At 32.5% G+C, this 22502-nt stretch overlaps 2 protein-coding genes and 1 long non-coding RNA gene across 8 annotated transcripts; 1 reads left to right on the forward strand and 2 right to left on the reverse strand.

Annotated features, from left to right (window-relative positions):
- Positions 1–2293: 2293 nt before the first annotated feature.
- On the forward strand, positions 2294–8561 carry LOC108321990 (uncharacterized). Of its 5 annotated transcripts, none has more exons than XM_052874638.1 (8): positions 2294–2528; positions 2968–4184; positions 4917–5035; positions 6023–6604; positions 6870–7182; positions 7673–7838; positions 8010–8112; positions 8224–8561. In XM_052874638.1, the coding sequence occupies exons 2-8, from the start codon at positions 3039–3041 to the stop codon at positions 8339–8341; spliced, it is 2547 nt and encodes an 848-aa protein (XP_052730598.1). In that variant the 5' UTR covers positions 2294–2528; positions 2968–3038; the 3' UTR covers positions 8342–8561. The 5 variants fall into 5 exon arrangements, with proteins under 5 accessions (XP_052730598.1, XP_017409409.1, XP_017409412.1 ...); XM_017553920.2 differs by having other exon boundaries at positions 2378–2528; positions 2722–4184; positions 7670–7838; XM_017553923.2 differs by having other exon boundaries at positions 2378–2528; positions 2722–4184.
- Positions 8562–9682: 1121 nt separating this feature from the next.
- On the reverse strand, positions 9683–16532 carry LOC108321955 (uncharacterized). Of its 2 annotated transcripts, XM_052875556.1 has the most exons (8): positions 16387–16532; positions 15830–15947; positions 15177–15754; positions 14847–14966; positions 14324–14361; positions 14074–14230; positions 9998–13496; positions 9683–9909 (listed from the first exon to the last, which is right to left on the reverse strand). In XM_052875556.1, the coding sequence occupies exons 3-8, from the start codon at positions 15402–15404 to the stop codon at positions 9899–9901; spliced, it is 4053 nt and encodes a 1350-aa protein (XP_052731516.1). In that variant the 5' UTR covers positions 15405–15754; positions 15830–15947; positions 16387–16532; the 3' UTR covers positions 9683–9898. The 2 variants fall into 2 exon arrangements, with proteins under 2 accessions (XP_052731516.1, XP_052731517.1); XM_052875557.1 differs by lacking the exons at positions 15177–15754; positions 15830–15947; positions 16387–16532 and adding an exon at positions 15050–15148.
- Positions 16533–18155: 1623 nt separating this feature from the next.
- LOC128195952 (uncharacterized) lies at positions 18156–21169 on the reverse strand. Its single transcript, XR_008247907.1, has 4 exons — positions 20773–21169; positions 18982–19052; positions 18855–18898; positions 18156–18668 (listed from the first exon to the last, which is right to left on the reverse strand). It is a non-coding gene; the product is annotated as an uncharacterized LOC128195952 (long non-coding RNA).
- Positions 21170–22502: the final 1333 nt, after the last annotated feature.

The raw sequence follows: 22502 nt of genomic DNA on the forward strand, positions 1-22502 counted from the left end.
CTGTAATCTCTCAAAAAGTTTGCAATTAAATCAATATTTGAAGGTAACATGTTAAAGAATTTGTTCAGCCAATTGCATGCAGCTCTATATGAATATTCTCAACAAATTTAAAACCATTGAATTATTTCATTCCTTTACTTCATTACTTCTTTGCTATTTATTGGCAACAAGACTATAAGTATTATCGATAATTAAATTTTGTTAAAAATATAAAAAAATTATAGGTAATAACTTTTTTATTTTATGAATTTCTGATAGATTAAAATTTGTCATTAATAATATAATCGGTAAATTTATCAATATAATTTTATATTCATTGATAATTATTAAATTTTTTTTATCAATAATTACAGAAAAAAATCGTCACTAAATAGAAAAAAAAATTATGGATAAATACTGTGATTTGGTTTATTTTCTTTCTCTCCTATCATTTTTCTTTCTTTTACAAGTTGTAAAGGAGAGGAAGGCTTACCATAAATATATATATTGAAGAAGAAGAAAATAAGAATTAAGACAAAACATTTGAGTTTAATTAAGGAAAACGGTAAAGAATTAATAGAGTTTTCCTTCTTAAAGTTATTTTACTCTCCTAGTTGTACTTTCGTGGCTTTCACTTACAGCTATTTAATTTCATTATGAAAGATGAATTCAAAAGGTACTCTAGATTAATATACTGTAAAACAAAATTAGCAATGATAAACAAACTGGATTTTAGTATTAATATGAATCTTTATTGTCACAAGAAGACTAAAAGAGAAAAATTGATGATGCAATAGTTTTTATTTTATGGTTTAATTGACTTTTTTTTTTGAAAAGTTGCAAGTTCTTCCCTTTATATTTGTTTAATTAAATTTTATTTTTTTTAAAATTAATTCAATTAGATTTTTCTAGTCGTTATTCACAAGTCACATTAAAAATATGTTACATGTCCATAAGTAGTTTTGTTTTTGTATTTTATTCATCTAATTTTTTTTTATTTTTTGTAATTTTTTTTATTATTCATGTATCTAGTTTTGTGACATGTCACAGATATTCCTAATGTGATTGGTAGGATAATACCTTGTCTTTTTATCTTGTATTCAATTTAGTTATATATATATATATATATATATATATATATATATATATATATATATATATATTTAACTCAATTTAATATTATTATTTTAAAATAAAACAATTTTGTTCTTTCTTATGTTAGGAACAAATTTATTAGTTGTATCATTATTATATTAATATTTATATTCAAATCAACTTTTTATTATATAATTTTGAAATTATTTTTAAACAAACTCTAATATTATAAGATTACATTTAAATTAATTATTTTTAATTTTATAAAAAAATATAGATTAATAATGTAGTGGTTTTAAATATTTAGTTTTTTTAATAAATGAAACTTAAATTTATTTAATAAATATAATAATAGTTATACAATAAATAACAAAACATTATCCAAGTTAAAATACAATAAAATATAGAATAAATTTTAATTATTATTATTATTATTATAATAATAAAATAATTTAATAACATATATATTTTGTTAACTCTTAATTTAAATTGATTAATTTTGTTTATTGTCGTTTAACATAATAAAGGTTTAATTATTCATTAAGTATCTATTTTGGTTGAAAAATTATAAATAGATTTTTACTTTTATTATTATATCAATTAAATCTTAATTTTTGAAAAATTTATTCAGTTAAGTTTTTTTTTCTGCTAATATTTTATAAATGACAGAAATGTCACGTATTAATTAATAATTTCATTTTCTATTTTTTTGAAAAAAATTGTTATTTATGTGTCAGTTCTCGGGGTAAAGATTTACTATCTTTACATTGAAAAATGCATTCAAATTTATAACATTAAAATAAGTTAGACTGCATTAAATACTTTTAAAAAAGAACTAAAACTTAGTTATAACGGGTGTCAGAAACTACCTTTCAGTTAATAATTAAGAATTACGTCAAAATAATAAATAGTCCACAAATATTATTACCATAAAAAAGGATTAATATATTAGAAATTACCAAATTAAGTTTTTTTGAGTTAAAAAAATCAAGTTCGTTTATAATGATATTTCACTCAAGTCAAAAGTTTGCAAACACGGATATTTTTAGATTTGCATGGATAAAATTTGGGACAAGATTATAAGTGTTTTATCTATATAAAAAAATAACGAGCATAATGATTTTTATTTTTATTTTTATTTATGTGGAACTAAGTCTTTTTTTTTTGTTTTTGTTTGTTTGTAAAGAAAAAAACATGGTTAATGGAAAACACAAATTTCGTGTTAAGATTAGATTAGATTAGGCACACACACACCACTCTCTCTCTTCTTTCTCTCTCTTCTGTAATAATTTATAAATTGTCCCATCAAAGGCTCTTCCCATCTCTCTTTCTTTTTCTGTTTGTGTTGTGTTGTGTTCTATTTCCATTTTTTTCACCAAATTTTTCTCTCTTCGCTTCTCAATTTTCCTCCATTCCCACGAAATCTAGGGTTTCCATTTCTCCTTTCATCCCAGGTACGTGCTATGCTCTTCCCTGCTTTGGTTTCAACCTCACCTTCCCATTTTCGGTGATCCCGAATTTGATTTAATTTCGATAATTTTTGGCTTGATTTCGCCAATTTTCTTTTTCTTTTATTTTCTTTTTATTTTTCTGCACCAGAATTCTTCGTGGTTGTGTATGTTGATTTTGACTCGCATCGTTTATCAGGTGGCATGTTCGGTGGGGCTTTGAATTTCAGTTTAATTAGGGAAACCCTTTTTCATTTCTTCCCCTGTTTCCCCATGGCCTTCACTCCCAGATTGGGGTTCCCTTTTTTCTTTTTCTTTTTTGTTTTCCTTTTCGGTTTCCGAGAGATTGAAATGGTGGTGGCTTAGCACTGCTCTGTATTTATGTTAGTCTTAGGAATGGAGTTTGTTTGAGGTGTATTTATGCTTCGTGGGTTGATACATACAGGGATAGAGGTTGGTTGGGTTCTCTATAGTGTAGTGGTAAGAGGAGGGTAGAAGAAGGAATTTTCTGTGAGGATGACAGATTTTCAGCCGCTACAGCAGAAACCCGAGCCTGCTGATTCCCATTCCGAGTTTGAGAGGGGACTGGAGGAGTTTATGCGCGGGCACTTGGATGAGTGTATGTCGTTTGCTTCATGTAGCTCCTCCCGCGCACCTGATGATGAGGATGACGAGAGCGATCAGCTGGTTCGGAGGAGACGGAGGTCTGACCTTGAAGGGGATGATTTAGCAGAGTCGTCGGCTGCACGCCGGCGGCATTCAAGAATTTTGAGCAGATGGGCTGCACGGCAGGCACAGGAAATGATAACCACTATTGAGAGGAGGAATCGAGAGTCTGAGTTGATGGCGCTTGCGGGTTTGCATACAGTCTCGATGTTGGATTCTTCTTTCCTGAGGGGTTCACAGTCTCCAACTTCTGGCCAGGAGGGGGCTGTGGAGAGGCCAAGCACTCAGGCGTCTGCCATTTTGCAGATGTGGCGTGAATTGGAAGATGAACATTTGTTGAATCGGGCACGGGAAAGGATGAGGGTAAGGTTGCGGCAGCAGAGGAATTCTGACTCTAATACCAATGTGTCCAGTACCATGTCAGATAGTCGAGGCAGTGAGAATCATGGGAGTTTGGGAGATGCAAGTGAAAGTGAAAATGATTATGGTACTTGGTCACATGATCAGATTGGGTCGAGGAATGCACATGGGGATCATAACGGGTCTAGCAGGGAGCAATCTCCTGATCTTGGCGAAGTTGAGAGGGAGAGAGTTAGACAGATAGTTCGGGGGTGGATGGAAAGCGGCATTAGTGATCATTCCTCCAATGTGAGTCAGCGAAACAATAACCGGAGAGCAGAATGGCTTGGAGAAACAGAGCGTGAGAGGGTAAGAATTGTCAGGGAGTGGGTGCAAATGACTAGCCAGCAGAGAGGTTCGCGTGGGAGCCGTAGGGATTCTCAAGTAAGTGAAGGTGCTCAAGCTGATCCAGTCCGTGATGTAGCTGACAATGATGAGAGTCAGCCAGAGCATGTTCGGCGGGACATGTTGAGGTTGCGCGGAAGACAGGCTCTAGTTGATTTGCTAGTGAGGATAGAAAGGGAAAGACAAAGAGAGCTGCAGGGATTGCTGGAGCATCGAGCTGTTTCTGATTTTGCTCATCGCAACCGTATTCAGGTTTGTTGAGTACTCTATTTGAATTGTTTTGCAACTGATGGTGTCTTCACTTAAATAGAAAACCTGAGATGATAATGGAAGTAATGAATTGTATAAGGACCTGAGTTTAGTTTGAGGCTTTGCTTGTTGCAATATTTAACATAACAATATCTCTTAAAAGTGTGGTTTCTCGCTCCTTGGATATGTTTATCGATTGCTATTGGTCCTAGTATTTAAAGTTGCTACATGTGCTGTGTTATTTTCTTGCCCGATGCATGACAATTTTAGAATATTATGAAAGAGGTATTTCTGTGGTCTGGATTACCGAACTCTTTTCTAGAATGGAATACTTAAGGTTGCTAAATATGCTTAGTTATTTTCTTGCCTGATGCATGGCATATTTTGAATATTATAAAAAGGCAATTTTGTGCTCTGGGTTACCAAACCTTTTTCTCGAGGGGAATAATAGAAGGAAGGAAGAACATTTTTCTTAATTCCTCCGGTTCTGTTGATTGTCATAGTGGATAGTGGCCAAATTGTGCTTCTATATATAATCTACTTATTATAAGAGATCTTTTATTGTTCTCTTAAAATCTATTGCTTTCTTTTTCAATTTGATTTATTCAGTTGATTACTTTTTTGTTTTTAATTATTTTGTATTTGAAATTTTGACAAATCATTTGATTAGGAGATGTTTATGCACCCATCAATTCGATTCATTTTTTTTTCACCATGATTACTTGTTTTTGCCAGTCACTGCTTAGAGGTAGATTCCTGCGAAATGAAAGAACTGTTGAAGACGAGAGGCCACCATCTATGGCCGCTAGTGAATTAGTTCAGCTAAGACAGCGGCACACAGTCTCTGGTTTAAGGTATGCAATTCAAGAGTTTTCCAAAGTGTCCCCCAACTCCCACCCCCACCTTTCGTTATTTATTCAATCTAGTTAGGGGTTTTATGTTCGTTTCTTTTATTGTTAGAGGCCAAACTGATACAAAATAAAACTGGCCCTCACCCTGTTATATTTTAGGCTTCTCCAAGATAAGAAAGAAATGTTATACAATCCTATAATTTAAATGAAATTGAATGTTCTCTTTTAAATCCAGTATGTGGGTGTTTCTTCTGCCAATACTCGTCTGTGACAGGGAGTAGTAGCTTTTGGTAAATAAAATAAAAGTAATTGAGATGCTCTAACATCTTTGACAAGAAGTAGTAACTTAGGCACACGTTGGTGGAATTTTTATGGACTCCATGTCTTGTATTATGTAATTTCGTGCACAATGGTTGATTTTCATTCTAATTCATTATATCTTGGGAAATACTCTTGGTACGGGGAAGAGTATAATTTCTTTTGATATTTGTTTGTGGTTTTAAATGAATGTTTATTTTTATTTATTCTGCAAGAAAAATGGCATTTTTGTTCATAATGACAATGTACCAATACACATTCTCGCTGATTTATTTTTGTGGTTGTTTACTTATAATAGGTTTCTTCTCTTCTGAGTGGCACTATAAATAAAATATTTATGATTAATTTATCATTTTTTATAGTTTCCGTTTATTTAGTCATGTTTGTTAGCACTTTAGTTTTTTCTCTTAAGTTTCTTACTCTATTTTCTGAGCTCTATATATTTATGCCCTTTGATAAGACGCTGGGCTATACCATGTGTGTTAACTTGGCTTGTTTTTTTATTTCCTTTTAAGATTTTTATTTGACGTACGTTTATAATAAATATGTTTATGATTATACTTCTATAGTTCTATTCCAATATGGTATGTCAATGAATAATGTGTGTACAATTTGTTCCTGTCATAGTTACTAGTTCATTGTCATGCATTGATTCTTAAATATGTAATCCAGGGAGGGGTTTCGTTCAAGATTAGAAAATATTGTCCGTGGTCAAGCAGGCACAAATCCTGATACCATATCAAATAGTAATGCCACTGAAACAAGAGGGGATGAAAACCAAGCAAACAGTATGGTAGATGGCCAACAAGAAAATTATGAACAACAGCAGATTAGGAGCCTGGAAACTGATGTGCGTCAGTTGCCTAATGGAACAGGAACTATGGAGACTAGCACAAGTGAGAGTATTAGTTGGCAAGAAACTGGTAACCAAGGAGGGAATTGGCAGGAACAAATTGCTGAGGAAGGGGGAGGAAATTGGCAACATAGTCCATTCAATCAGATGAGAGATGGAAGGGCAGTCAATGATTGGCCACAGGAACCTCCCAGAAATTTAGCTGGGGAAAATCCTCATCCGCGGGAAGCTCAAAGAATTTGGCATGAAGATAACAATAGGGAAACTGCTGGTAATTGGTCTGATGGACCTTCTGGAGTTTCGAGGAATCATCGTGGGGTTCCTGTTAGAAGATTCAATAGATTTCATCCACCTGATGATGATAATGTATACAGTATGGAGCTTAGAGAACTTCTGAGCAGGTAATTTTTTCCTTTTGGATCTTTTGCCTCAGATGGATTTCAATTTGTCCCAATGGGCCTTTATGAAATGGAAATCAGAGGTGTTTCTCTCAAGAATATCTTGCTTTTCATACAATATCTGTTTTACCCTTTACAAAATCTGAACGAGTAGGCAATTTATACATTGAGATTGTACTGAATGTGGTTGATACTTCATTTATTGTCTTTCATTTATTCTAGCCACTGAGCCTTATGATTGTTATGGATTTTTTTGCAAATATTTCAGGAGAAGTGTTTCTAACCTTCTACGCAGTGGTTTCCGCGAAAGTCTGGACCAACTAATACAGTCATATGTGGAAAGGCAAGGTCGTGCACCAATTGACTGGGATTTGCATCGGAACTTGCCGACACCAACTCCTGCTTCACCTGAACGGGACCCAGATCAGCAGACTGGTGAACGTGCTGAGGGTCAGCATGAAACAATTAACAGACCTTCACTGGTGTTGCCATCTCCACCTGTGCCTCCGCCACAACCTCTGTGGCACCAGGATTTACATCAAACTGGATGGTCTCGCCATAGCATGCATCGTTCTGAAATTGTGAGCATCTTTCAGATCTAAATTCCTTGTGGACTTCCATTCATGTAATGTCATGTAGAATAGTATTACGTTACTTCTTTCTTTCTCTTATTTACTCGCAACCAATCTAGGCATTTCTTTGCAGAGTCTTTAGTGGTCACTACCAAGCTAGTAAGCAATCACCTTTTTGTATTGATTGCTACCGTGTTAAATGATGCCACATATTTATTAAGGCGTCCAAGTAAAAGTATTAGTTGAATCTAACAACACCATACTAAAATGAATTCTAGTCTAATTAAAATGAATTCTGGGTAGCTTATAATCTTAGGCTAATTATCGTTTGAAATCTTTGATGTCATTCAGGTATTGAATATTAATTTTCCTTTCTGACAATCGGTCAACTTATTTTACCTCTCATTTCTGGAGTTTTTTCTTAGCCTAAATAGTTTTCATACTGTGTTTTATTAAAATCCTTTTTGAAGTACTGGTATTGTTTGCTGGTTGGTAGCAGGAGTGGGAGATAATGAATGATTTAAGATCAGATATGGCAAGACTTCAGCAAGGTATGAATCACATGCAGAGGATGTTGGAGGCCTGCATGGATATGCAACTGGAGTTGCAGCGCTCTGTCAGACAGGAAGTATCTGCAGCTCTGAACCGCTCAGCCGGTGAAAACGGTGTGATTTATTTTCTCTTCTGTCAATGCAGTCATTTTTTTTAACTTCGTATGAGGGGTTTAATTCTTTTCATGATAGTGCAACTGTATCGGTTGACTTATTTAAGTGTCAGTTATCCGTGTATATCTTTCTTTATATCCTGTTCATATTAGATATTAATTTATTTTGTAGGATTGGGTGCTGAGACATCTGATGATGGGTCTAGATGGGGGCATGTGAAAAAAGGAACTTGCTGTGTTTGTTGTGATAACCATATAGATTCTCTTTTGTACAGGTATTTATACATTATACTGTACATTTCATTTCGGGGTCCGTACTTTATACTCGTAACTTTTCTGAACAATGGTTTTGTTTCTTCCTTTCTCCAAATTGCAATTTCTTGCAGATGCGGGCACATGTGTACTTGTTCAAAATGTGCCAATGAGTTAATTCGTGGTGGTGGTAAGTGTCCTTTATGCCGAGCACCAATTGTTGAGGTGGTCCGAGCATATTCCATACTGTAAAAAGGAAGTTAAAAGGACACGGAGAAGAAAAAAATCTGAGGGTGTTGATGTCAATTCTCAAGGTCTCAGAGGTTCTTATTTATAAGTGTTCAGTAGATGCCATTGTTTTTCTGATTATATGGAACTCCACGAATTGTATATTTTGGATTAACAAATGGCGCTGTTAATTCATCATTCTTACGTAAATAAATAGTTGCCCTGATTATTCTTTCCAAAAAAATTTCGTTGAAAATTCCAATCTTGTATATGAATAAAAACAGAATTACCAAAAAACAGAGATGGTCAATACTTTGCCTCAGTATATCGCAAATAGGAAATGGTTACTTATACTGCATATTTTCAGAATATTTTTTTCTCAAATAATTCTCAACCAGCTTCGGAGACTTAAAAATAACGGGTGTTTAATTTTGTATGTTTTTGGTTTCTTTTAATGTTTAATTGATATTGTCTACATTCTTAACCTTACAATCCTCATCATTACTAGAGGAAATATAGTCAAAAGATTTATAGGTTACTCGACTCTAATTGTAACAAATAAGATAAATTGAGCAACAAAAGAAGATAAATTCAGGCACGTTGTGCCTATAACACCCAAAGTAAATTAGGTGCTGTATTGCTTGCTTTTTTATTTTTCTTCTGTTCTCTTTGCTCGTACAAAAGATATGTTGATCTTGAGTACAAGTTGATTCAAAGTAAGGGCTTGCATGAAATTTAATTTACTGTATTTTGGCCTTTAAGTCAATTGATTACTGGAATAGTTAGTTTTATGTGTAACGTATATTCCCTAGCGTTTGCTTAAATGTTGTAGTAATTTAAGCATTCGCAAACGTGTAAAAACATTAATAAGTTCTCTATTACAACAAATAAATGCAAGAAGCAGGTAAAGAAACACATGTTGGAACAACCTAAGTGAAACTGTAAAATAACATATTACCTCCTTTCAAGATAATACGTACACATCCAAAGCTATTTGCCTGCTACCTTACCTAAATGAAAGCTAATTTCCCGTGTGTTTATTTAATAACGTGATGTTGGGGAAAAGGATTTGCGAGGATGGCGACGTCATGAAGAGCGAGTTTAAGTTTTGTTTATTGATGCGCATGTTATAATATAGCCACCACTTTTCTTTGTTAGGATATTGGCCGCGACGTCGCAATATTGTTATTTAATTTTGGAAGCGTGACAGTAGTGCTTCCTGTTAGTTTAACTTGTACAACAATCATCATTGAATCTTGGTAAATCTCGATAAATTCAACTAAATAGTTATTGCTGATTTGCTGTGAAGCGTTGCTACATGAAATTTTAACAAGATAACGCAGGCATAATTGGTGGCAAATAGAGTGGAGAAAGAACTAGTAGGAATGAAATTTCATGGACCTGAAAGCCAGGTTCTTTGGATTGAAAACCCATAGAATAATGATTTCGAAATTAGGAAAAGTTAAAATCAGCTACATTGTTATGACTTGCAGTCTTGTACAGAAAAAGGAACAAAGAGAATGGTTCTAATGTAAACGATCTGGCAAGAATGACCCTTCACTGGATTTGGTACTGCTTCAGTTATCCTGTTCCTGCAGAACCAAAGTTATGAACCCCATTATCTTTTTGGCGCAGTTTGAAAGAATAAAAAATAAATTAACTGTTTGTTTTTGTACATACCTGTAAAAATGTTCAAATCATGTATGGCAGTGGTAGAAGTACTGCAATCTTTGGCGTCATAATGGTCTTCTTTTACATCCTTCTTTTGTTTCAGCCTTTCTTCAAGATCTTTAACCTTGTTCTTGTACTCTTCATTCTCTTGTTGAAGAAAATCTTTCTTCCTGTGAAGCTCAGCATTGTCTTTTGTCATTTGGGAAATTTCATACTTTAACTGGGCCTTATTGATACAAGAAGCTTCTTTTGTTTTTAGATTCCATTGCAGCCGAAGGATTTGTTCCTCAAACTCAATTTTACTGCGCTTGCAGTCCTCCAACTCAGATGTAACTTTCTCAGTGGTTGAGATTCTTCCAATGTAAGATGCATTCTTGGCCTTCAGCTCCTCAAACTCCAAGGATAGCGTCTGATATGAAGCTTCCAATCTTCTGAATTCAAATTCTGCTTCATACAGTGATCTCTTAAGGATAAAGATTTCATCTTGAAGCATTTCTGTTTTCTGAAGTTGAACTTCTAGTTCAAATATTTCTTCAGTTGCTTGTAGCCTCTCTAGTTCAGAGGCTTTCAATTCTGCTTCGAGCCCTCTAACAGTGCCCTTCAGTTTCTCCTCGTTTGATTTGACGTTATCCAACAAAGCAACTACTTTTTCATAATTAACCTTAAGAGTTTCTTGGTCTGCCTTGGAGGCTGCCAGTTCTTCGGTATAATTTTGCATCATGACTTTGTATTCAGCTTGAAGATTATCAAGCTTGGCTTGATGTAGCCTTCCTTTCTCCTGTTCTTGTTGAAGAGCAGCTTCAATCATAGCTTTATCAGCACATAAATCATAGACCTCAAGTATAGTATTAGAAGCCATCGTCTTGTGTCTATCACAGATACAAGAGATCTGGTCTCTTAAGTGTTCAACCTCTCTCTGCAAGTAACCTACCTCAGTTGTTTTTTCTAAATTCGTCTGTGTTAACAATTTCTCTTCAATAATGAACCTTTCTTCTTGCTTTCTGCTTTCCTCAAGAATGAAATCAAGATCTACATTAATGGTTTTTTCTTTCAAAGCTATTTCTTCCTGCATTGAAGTAAATTTGTATTCCAATTCTTGAATTAGTTTCAACATATCAGAAAATGCAATATGTGATTCCCCCAATTTAGAATCTAATACTGTACATTGGCCATGCAAGTCCAAATTTTGCATTCTTAACTCATCATTTGTTGTTTGAAGAGTTTTAGATTCTTCAATCAATTCTTCATTTGTAGCTTGTAATTCTAAGTTGGCTACTTTCAGAAAGCTGCACTCCTCTTGAGCTTCTTTCCATTTTTTCTGCATGCTTTCCTCCTTTCTTTTCCATTCAACTTCTTGTGCCTCATTCAATCCTTCCATTCTTCTGATCTCATCCTGGAGATTTTTTACAACATTTTCAGTATTCTTCAGTGCCAAATGAGTCGACTCCTTTTCTTCAATCAAATGTCTCATTTCAGCTTCTAAGCTAAGCACCCTTTCAGAAAACTGTTCCTTTTCTGCTTCTAGTCCAAACAAAATATTGCCTTCATCATCACAACTTGCAAAAGATGGATTCCTTACACGATCTTTGCTGATCAAAGTGTGGGAGTCCTTTGTCCAATAATGAAACTTCATATCGTTTGGAAAATCAGCTGAGCAACTTGAAGAAATTTTGGATTGCAAATAAGCAACTTCAGTTTCAAGTTGTAACTTGGAATATCTTAGACAAGTTTTCTCCTTCCCTGACATATTGTGAGATTTCAGCTTGTTCGTCTCTGCAGATTCAACCTGTTGATTTTTCATCTCTGGTGGAATATGAGACATGAGTTTTTCCTGTATATTTCTCAATTCCTGACAAGAAATACAGACTATATTTCCCCTTACACTGCAATCTCTAACTTCATTCTGATATACATTATCATCTCTGATTTTTCTCCCAACTAACTCATCTTGAGAATTAATCTTGTACTCAAAGGAAGAAGTTTTTGTTTCAAGCAACTTCTTCAACAGGATAATGGTACATAGGATTGCTTCAGACAATTCCTTTAAATCTATTTTTCCCACATCTTTTGAGAGATCTGATATACTGAAACAATTCTCATTCTTGGTTAATGTCATTTGATTCAGAAGATTCTCTTGACCCCTCAGTTTTTCTACTGAAAGCTGCAGCTGCTTATATAACTCAAGGAACACTTCAATGATGTTGATAGTACTACTATCAGAGCAAAAGAGTGGAAAGTTAGAGGAAAAGGAACTAGAAATTATCAGATTCTTTCTGGACTCTCCTTGTTCCTCACAATATTCAGCTTCAAGATCTTGCACCCTTTGTGTTAAAGATAAGATTTCATTGCCAAAAGCATAAACACCATCAGACAACCTCTTTTCAAAGTTGATGATTTGTTTGCCTTTCTCAAACAGCCTACTCTTCCATTTTGCCTCATTTTCTTCTAATGTTCGAGCCATAAAACATCTTGCAGTTTGCATCTCTTTATCTTTGTCGTTCAGAGTTTTCTCCAGAAACTGGATAGTACTTTCCATACTTTTGTGCTTCTCCTGCATAAGTTGGTGCTCAAGTTCCAAGTTCCGGAATTCCTGTAGTTCAATCCCTTCATGCAGGCATCTTATTGCATTTTCACTAGTGCCAAGATCAATATCTGAATGACAAAACTCCTTTTTCATTTTCTCTGGTAGCACTTCCTTGCTTAAACTAAAGTCCTCTTCCTCACTGTCTTCAGGCACACAGCTACTAATGTCAACATCTTGAAACGGCAAACAATTCATTGATAGACCAGCAATCTTCATTCTCTGCTTTTCTTTTATCTTTTCTAGTTTCTGTAGGATGGAAACAAGATCAATTTTTGACTCCTGTGTTTGCTTTATCAACTCCAAGTCACAATTAAGTCCTTTCTGATACTTGATCTCATTCTTCAACTCCTTTATTGTATTATCCATCTCTTCAATCTGGAGCTTAAGATTTCTGCTGTCATTTTGCTTTATTGCTGAGGTTAGTAGTTGAATTTCATCCTTCAATGCATCAATCTCTTTGCGTGATGCTGACAACTCCATTTCCAGTTCTTTTTTATTCTTCGATTTCTTGTTTAAATGCTTTTGCAGTCTCTCCACATCAACCATCAACTTTGTAGCATTTTCTTCCCACATCTTTGCTTCACCATGAAGTAAATCAATGGTTACTTGTGCCACACCCAGAAGATCTTTAGATGAACCAACACTCCTTGTCAACGTCGTGTCGCTGGCATGTGAAACTTTCCCATGCTCTTCAATTTTACCTTGAACCGGTGTCCTCGAACTTGAGGTTACTGGAGATGAATGTATTGATCCGGAGGCATCATATAATGGATAGTGGATATTTTCAGAGTAAGTTGAATCTTGTCTCTCATTCATATTCTTCTTCAGTCCACTGACATTGCTTTGTTGGGGGAGCTTCCCGATCCAGAAGGACAAGGAGCTGCCAGTATCGTGATCTGAACATGTTGCCAGTGGACTTATTCTCTGTAACATCAGAAAGTGATTTTATCAATTTATTGTCTTAGAGGAAAACCAACTTGAACAAGAACTTATCAAAAGAGGAAAGAGGACAAAAATTACAACGAAAATATACTTGTATATACTCTGGGAGTTATGGGAATAATTAGTATAGTTCTTTGCAAAGAAAAGATAGATCGGGAATGGTTTGCACAGGTGCATGTGAATATGCTTTTACGAGTATCACGCTTAATGATTTCAAGCAACTAGTAGGTTTGCTTCATGTAAGTCGTAATCAGTAGAATCTAAATTCTTCCTCTTAAGTACAACCCTGATTACTAGGTGTGTTTCAGATAATAAAGTGGAGACTAATTATTTCAAGGGAAAAGAGAAATCAATGAACACGAAGGAATTGCGTCACTGAAATGATAGTACTTGATGACTCTTACCAAAATACAAGAGTTTTCATTTACCAGCTAAGTAGGAACATTGAACATTCCACTATTAACATGTACAATTGTTTGACTAAAGACTGAAACACAGGACATTGGAAGGTATAAAAGGTTGATTACATGGAAGTTGATTAACTAAACAATCCACATACCTTACTGCTAAGTTCTCTTCGATGATATGTATTTTCTTGATAGTCCCAATATGGAGATCCACTAGTCCTGCTGAATGTATTGTCAGATACATCAGATATGCTGTCTACATCATCAGAGCAAACACTCATTTCTTCCACAAATGAATTTGCTCCCTTCCTGTGTAATCCCATAAGAATAATACATAAATATATTTTTTTATAAAAAGCAAACATAACTTAAAGCAGAATAGTTATTCTAAAAGCAGAAGACCTGTGTTTGCTTCTCGGGGTCAAACATTGAATTTTAACCTGAAGAAAAGAGAGAAGATAAGATTTTTGACAACTGCACAAAAACTTAGATTTAAGAAAGGCAAACCAGCTTTTATCTAAAAGCTGAAATCATGATTTTCGACCACAACTGAAAACCTTCTACTGATTCTATTAATTTCTAGATGTATGAATTGCATCTTAGAATACCTATGATCTTGTTTTGTCATTGGGTGTTCAAATTCACCGGCAATTGAAATTAATATGCTTTTCTAAACCACTGAATACGTTTTCAGAAATTTTGGGACTTGGAGGTGTTTCTACAAAAATTAAGGCATTTTCTTATCGAGTACTGTATTAAACTTCACTGGTAATTATAAAAAAAGTATAAAAAATTGGACAAATTGACGATGTCCGTGTTCTACAGTAGTATGGGGGAGTAAAACTTACTGAAAACTGGTAATAGCCCAAGGTTATTAACAAGTTTGTTGCATTTAATGATGTAATTGAAGAAAGAGAATTCTTACTTGTAAGATTGTCCCATGGGAACATTGTCTCAAAGGCAATGATGCAGTACTCACATCTGGTCTAACGTAAGTTGCTAAATTAATGATAGCCTCCCCAAGAGTCCCAAATCTCGCAGATCCCTAACAGCCATTGAATTTCAGGTTCAGTAAGTTATACTGCACAATGTTTAGGGTGACCAAACACACTGCTGATTGGAATTTACCTTGGCACCAATAATGAATATGATTAGAGGTTAAATCTTATCATATGTTTGTGTAAAATTGATTTATACCATATATTAAATAAACAAAATCAAATGTGAAGCATGGTAATGAATGTAACCAACAGACCATGGCAACAACAAGCTTAAGGAGGAAGCTTTCATTGTTTTGTAAAAGATCCTCAGAAATCCACATGGTACTTAGCATCGAATCTTCCCAATGACACTTAAGGAGGAAGCTTTCAAATGTGAAGCATGGTAATGAATGTAACCAACAGACCATGGCAACAACAAGCTTAAGGAGGAAGCTTTCATTGTTTTGTAAAAGATCCTCAGAAATCCACATGGTACTTAGCATCGAATCTTCCCAATGACACTTAGCATCGAATCTTCCCAATAATGAATATGATTAGAGGTTAAATCTTATCATATGTTTGTGTAAAATTGATTTATACCATATATTAAATAAACAAAATCAAATGTGAAGCATGGTAATGAATGTAACCAACAGACCATGGCAACAACAAGCTTAAGGAGGAAGCTTTCATTGTTTTGTAAAAGATCCTCAGAAATCCACATGGTACTTAGCATCGAATCTTCCCAATGACACTTCCCATTTTGTACTGATGCTTTGCCAGACTTGGCTATGGTTTCCCCTGTTTCTATGGAAATAATGGAAACAAAAAGATTGTTCCACCCTTTTTCTATCTGCAATATAATAATAATAATAGTAAGTAACCATGAACCTTTTTAATACTAAGAAGTAGAGTTAGAAAAAAAAACCTCCAGAGCGTGGAAATCATAGAATTTGAAATCTAATCTCTCCTGGAATTTATCTCTGCTATGCCTGCTCAAATTGCATGTTTTCTTTTTCCCTTTTCTCTCATAATAGGCTTCAACTCTGTCACATTGAACCAATTCACGTCACATAATTTGCTACAATAATGAGATGTGCATAGTTTACAGATTAATAAGAAAGAAACATATAGATGAATTTGTTATTTTTTTTCTTTTTACGGAAATTCATATTCACGAGAACGATACCAACTACACCGAGCCAAACTTATGTAAGAAATTGATATCATTTTCAACCCAAACATTAAAGAAAATGAGTTAATGGTCTTCTTGTTTAACTTTGTGAGACTAAAACTAAAACTAAAACTTGATTTTCAGAATATGTTCTTCCTTGTACAATTGCTCATAGTATAACTAGCTATTCACATTAATAAAAAATAAATACGATTCATTTTGGGTTTTATTAGGATCATAAAGTTTAGAATAATGGTGGATGTGGTTATGAAGAACGTAGTGTATCTTAGGAATAGCAAAATAAATTTTACCTTGACACTGACATGGGCCTTCCACTTGTATATGCAGTGCAGAGAGTAGTAAAGTGTGATAATAGCAGGGGTATGTAAATTGTGGAAAAGAACAAGAAGGTTTATATACATATGTGCTAACTAACCCCATTCTTAGACGGCAAGAACTTTAAAAAGCACTTTTGGAAAAAGTTGATTGAATAATGAAATGGGGAAGGGAAGTAAGCACTTATGATTTGTGATTTCTTGCGGTCCAATGGTAAGTTTTGGTTTCGTCATTTTCATTACTTAAAAAAAAAAACAGTACTAAAAATATTAGATCGATTAAAAATTAAATTAATTTAAAATGTATATGAATGTAGAGTACAAATTAGATTTAAGATTAAATTAAGCTTAAAATTTATTTTTTAATATAAGTTAGAGTCAATCTTAAGATTTGTATTAATTAAATATATCATTTCATCTAATCTAATGTAGGACGACCCATTAGTATTACATTTTTTTTACAGTAAAAAGTCAAAAGAATTGTGTTTCGTAAACGATTTTAAACCTCTTTTGTAAGGACAAAGTATTTAACAAAATATTGAGCGTGACTAACTTATTTTATTCCGAGTTTGAAAGTCTTACAACCATGGTTTAAGCGTATTAGACAGCTTTTTTTTTTTATATTTAAATTATGGTTTCAAGCTTTCCAAACACAAAACGACGTGAATTTATTTTATTTTATCTTTTAAATTATGGGTGTTGAAAAATGAAGCATTGAATTGTATTGAAATAGTTGATCGATGACAAACGTGATTCACAAAGGAAATTGAGCTAAAATTAACGAGTTGAGTTTTCCCACAAAAATTAGTCATCAATATAAAAAATCGCACCTATAACACATTATATCCATAATTTTGAATATAAATTGGTAGATAAGAAGATTACTGGAGATCAATGTTGTATCTTTCGTACCATTGAAGAGATATTAACAAGGATAAGCCAAAATAAGTTTTTCATCACAACCTTCTTGTTAATAATAGGAATATGAGATTGTGAATGTTTTAATTTAGAGAATATAGTATATTCTATTTGAAAGTCTAGGTTATTGATTTAAATAATCCATTATAATTTTTTTTTAGATTAAATTTATTTTTAAAAATATTATTCTAATTTTAATTGTCCTGAAAGATAATTGAAAGTAATCAAATTAAACAAAGTAAAACATTCTTGAACGCAAATAATCATATAATATATATAAAAATATAAATAAATTTATTGTTTTTATATGATATTATTATATTTAATTTTTCTTATAAATCACTAAGTAGTGAAAATATATTATTTAATAAATTATAATTAGTATAAAATTCCATGCTTGTATATATTATTGAAACACACATTAAAAAAATATTGTTTTATTTTTGTTTTATAAATTATTTAAAAAATAATCGAATATGTATTCACGTAACATATAAATAATTTTGTAGATAGTTATAAGGAGAATAGCTTTCCTAGAAAAAATAAAATCCATAATAATTCTGCTGATATACAACATCCGTAGCAAAGGTTTTACAAGTAAGGCCACAGGTAAATGAGCAAGTAATTTTTACGGAAAATATTGGTGAATGTGCCCGAAAATTTCACAAATAATTTTTGAAGCAGAAAAATGTAAAAATCAAATACTTTTCTTATTTTGTAAATAACACATGACTCTATAGTTTTAAATTTAATTATTATTGTTTTATTATAATAACATTTAGTTTACACAATATTAAAAAATTATTTAAGTTAATGACTTTTGTATATAAAAGAAAAATAATATATTAAATTTAAATTGGGTAAGTTAACTGATTTTTCACAACAAAAGCTAAACATTTATTGCAACATATTATTTCTATTAGACATCTGGTATATCAGATATAGCAAATGCAATCCTATTTTATATATGAGAAGCAGGAGAGTCTTTTTTATTGTTGAAATGAAGTGACGAAGATGAAGAAGAATAAATCTTAAGATGCAGCAGAAGAAGAACCACTGATCTTTAAAGTCTGTATTTGTTCTTTAATCTCATCTAACTCATTTCTCATTATCATTTTCTGTTCTTGGAGTGATTTGTTTAATGCTTCAATTTGACTTCTTAAAGCATCCACATCCTTTGACCTTCCAAAAATCTTTGCCAGTGGAAACAAATATAGAACACCAAGACCAAAACTCCTTCTTTTGTTCACATTTATGGTTGAATCTACCCTTGTACTTAAATCAGATGGAACATCATTTCCAGACAATTGATTATCAACTTCGTTCTCTTCTGATATGGACTGGTATCAGAAATAGTGGAGAATAGTCAAATTTGGAATAAAAGGTTTACATGCAATACAACAAGATGAAAATGTATATATCCAGAAGCACCAAGAAAAGTTCACAGAGCTAAAGCAAAAACCAGTAATTATGACTTGTTTGATTGAATTACTATGTAATTAAACTTAAAAACATTTCTTAATTACCTTAATTTCTTCAGTGGACTTTCGAACAAGATACTTTAAAACTCCTTAAAAAAAAAGCAGCATGTCAGTTTGAGAAATCCTAAATAGACAACAAGATGTAGCACAATGAAACAAAACATTTGTTCACCTTTTCGTAGTCTTGACTTGGGTTTGCTGCTATGGCTTGAAAGTTTTAACTGCTCCTTCTTCCTCTGAAAGCTTTATTTGCTCACGAAATATTGAAACCAACAAAAACATATCCACCATCAATTTTGAACACTCCCGTAAACAATAACAATCTAGAAACTCTCTAATTTTAACTTCATTGCTCCGACACACACAAAAAACAAATATATAATTTCACACACACGTACGTGTTGTCCAATCATCTACATTTTTAGGGCAATGGACAGTAATGATGATTGGAAATGGAATTGATAAGCATGTACCAAATTAGGGCTTAATTACAGGATTTAAAAAGAAGTATTCAATTTTTTATGCAGATTAAAATCTGCTAAAAAATGCTAATGAGAAAAAGATGATGCATGCATTTGTAGTAAGAGTGATTCTTCCTGCACCTCACTCAGTTCATCCTGCACCCCTAAATTTACCTGTTTGTCCTCCATTTAATAAAAAGTCAAAACGGTAATTAATGAATTTAATTTTTTTAACCCCAATTATTTTCCTAACTCCCAACCACAAAAATATTTGTTGGTTATAAACCCTGAGGTGCCCTGTTCTTCGTTTTGCACTGTAGCACTTCACTGGTTTACTGTATTGTGTATTGAATTGGATTGAGTTATGGTTAAAATTCTCGGTCGGGGTGGTAATAGTGCTGTTGGAAGATTTGGAGATATACTGTGACTGCAGGAGGAAGAGGAAGAAGACACTGTGAGATCCGGCGAAGAACACAGGTACGCAACCGCACTTCGAGGTGCGGAAAGACCCAGCCGCACTTTGAAGTGCGTTTTCTATTTTGAGGGCCGCACTTTGAAGTGCGGTTATGTGTTTTTTTTTATTTGCATGCTTATTTTATTTTGTTTAATCTTTTTTTTTTATTTGATGCATTTTTTTTATTTATAGTTATATTACTACATTATTAATTATTTATAGTTATAGTTATATTTATAGTTATATTACTACAATTGTATTATTAACATATTATATACAAAAAAATAATTAATAATGTAATAAAAAATATTCAAACAAATAAAAAATAATATAAAAATTAAAAAAAATTACATATATAATAATTAAATTATTACAAATAAATTCAAAATAATAATTATTATTTATTTCAATAAAAAATTTAATTATTATTTCAATTTAAAAAATTAAAAAAGTTAAATAAAATTAAATACATTATTATTATTAGTATCTACTGGTTCACATTAGTATCTAGTGGCTATATAGTGTCAATAAACCATTTTACATTAGTATCTACTAGTATAAAAAAACAATTTTACATTAGTATCTACTCATATAAAAAAACCATTTTACAGTAGATATAGTGTCAATAAAAATTGAAAAAAAAATCATAACATCAAAAGATTTCAACCACACATTCAATTCAAATAAACAAACTAGTGTCAAAAGCCTATTATTCTCTAAACTGGATATTAGATCACATACATATCAGATCACATACATATAGAGATATTTAATTAAAAAAACTAAGTTTCAAAACGAAGGTTCAAAACGACATTTAAAAAACGCAAAACGCAGTTCTTCTTTGCCGCACATCGAAACGCGACGCTGTGTATGTGTGCCGCAGATCGAACTGCGGTTCGTGCTTGCCGCAGTTCGAAATGCGTTTATCCTTGCCGCATATCGAAATGCGGTTCTGATCCGTGCACCTCCAACGAGCTCCGAACACGACCCAGCAACCGAACCAACCACATATTACAACAAACAAATATAGTAGATGCAAGCTACTAACCTGGACGCCAGCTCAGATCTGTGAGGAAAACGGAGGAACGCAAGCAGTTTGGGATGGCAGAGACAACACAGAGAGAAAAAGAGGGAGGAAGGAGGGGGTGTAGGTTAGGGTTTCATTGTGTGAGATGCGGCAGGAAGAAGGGGAGTTAAAATTTAATTTTTTTTTGGAGGTGCAGGACGAGGGTGGTGAGGTGCAGGGAGAATGACTCTTGTAGTAATATAGTGGAGAAGACACTCACTAGGCAATAAAACAAAGGCTATTATTATGAAGAATACGTTTGTTGACTTCGTCGTTTGAACTGGTCACTGCCTCTTGTCTTTGGGTTAATGCTCCCATTTTTTTTTCCTTTCTATTATTTGTATTTTTTTTTAATCCAAGAATGTTGAGTCCAAGGCTTCTTTTTATATATATAGAGGAATCTTGGAGGGTAACAAAACCTTAGGTAAATTTCGTGATTGTTTGTCCTTGGCTTGTGGTGGGTGGGAATTGGCATAAGGTATTATATACTAAGTTTTTCTAAGAATTTAATCAAACAGTTCTTATTATAACCTAAAAATGCATCAATAATTTAAAAATGTTGTAAAACTGACTATATTATAATCCCTTTTCAGTTGTTCATGTAATTGGCGAAATTGCTAAAATGGATTATTGGATGACATTCGTCTATTTTGTTTTTGTATACACATTTGAAGGGATTAAGCATGGAAAGGCACCTCACAAATTATGAATACAACCATCATTTAAAGTATATGTGAGGAAGTTTTGGTATAAGTAAATTTAATCTTAAAAAAATTAGATACTTTTATTTTTTTTTCAACTTAATTATACGTAAGAAATGAGATTTTATTATAGATAAGATTTTAGATAGATAAATAATACAAAGTTTAGAAATAAGGTATGGGCATTTCATTCATTGTTTCATCATAATTTTTTTTTAATTTTTTATTTGAATTTTTTTAAAATATAATATATCATTAAGATATTGTTGAGTTGATATAATACAAATCTAAAAAGATAATAATAAATTTTTAAGCAAAATTAACTTACTAATGAACGTGCAATTTTATATATTTATACCTATGATTTATGTGACGAGTATATGTTTGATAGTGATGATGATAAATTACACGTATTTATAATATATATATATATATATATATATATATATATATATATATAATATTGTGATGTATATTATATGTGATATATGTATAATATTTTGTTCTCATGATATAATTATTTGAGTGTGTATTATTTGATATCTTTTATATTTTCTTTCACATTTTCTAAGGAAATAATAATAATTTTTTTATTAAAATGTATTTACATTGTTCTCTATTTCATTTTTCTTCATAATTTTTCATTTAAACAAGTTACATCTTTCTACAGGCATACTTACCCTATATGCTATTTGTGGCTAACAATAAATGAATTTTAATTAGTGTAAATATGTATTTAAGATAGTATTATGACAAGGTTACAATTATTATACTGATATAAGTTTAGGGTTTAAGAATTATGTCTAAATAATATAAGTTAATAAGATATTTTTGTGTCTTCTTACTAATGAAGAAAAGAACTAGCAGGAATCATAATAAGATATTTTATATTAGTTTAAAAGTTAGTCTTTAAGTGAATTTTAATTAACAATTAATATAAAAAATATAAAAAAGTACTCAAAGTGTGATTTTGAATGTGTAACCATTTTAAAATGGTGTTGGCTCTTGGTG

The sequence above is a fragment of the Vigna angularis genome, chromosome 3, assembly GCF_016808095.1.
Source record: "Vigna angularis cultivar LongXiaoDou No.4 chromosome 3, ASM1680809v1, whole genome shotgun sequence".
NCBI lineage: Eukaryota > Viridiplantae > Streptophyta > Magnoliopsida > Fabales > Fabaceae > Vigna > Vigna angularis.

What these genes read in the sequence shown, in the direction of transcription:
- LOC108321990 (XM_017553920.2), top strand. Translation starts at nt 3,039, where the DNA reads ATGACAGATTTTCAGCCGCTACAGCAGAAACCCGAGCCTGCTGATTCC. An exon ending in CACACAGTCTCTGGTTTAAG is followed by an intron (nt 5,036 to 6,022) that starts GTATGCAATTCA and finishes TATGTAATCCAG; the next exon opens with GGAGGGGTTTCGTTCAAGAT. An exon ending in CTTAGAGAACTTCTGAGCAG is followed by an intron (nt 6,605 to 6,869) that starts GTAATTTTTTCC and finishes CAAATATTTCAG; the next exon opens with GAGAAGTGTTTCTAACCTTC.
- LOC108321955 (XM_052875556.1), bottom strand. Translation starts at nt 15,404, where the DNA reads ATGCTAAGTACCATGTGGATTTCTGAGGATCTTTTACAAAACAATGAA. An exon ending in ACCCCGAGAAGCAAACACAG is followed by an intron (nt 14,231 to 14,323) that starts GTCTTCTGCTTT and finishes GGGATTACACAG; the next exon opens with GAAGGGAGCAAATTCATTTG. An exon ending in GAAGAGAACTTAGCAGTAAG is followed by an intron (nt 13,497 to 14,073) that starts GTATGTGGATTG and finishes CTGATGTTACAG; the next exon opens with AGAATAAGTCCACTGGCAAC.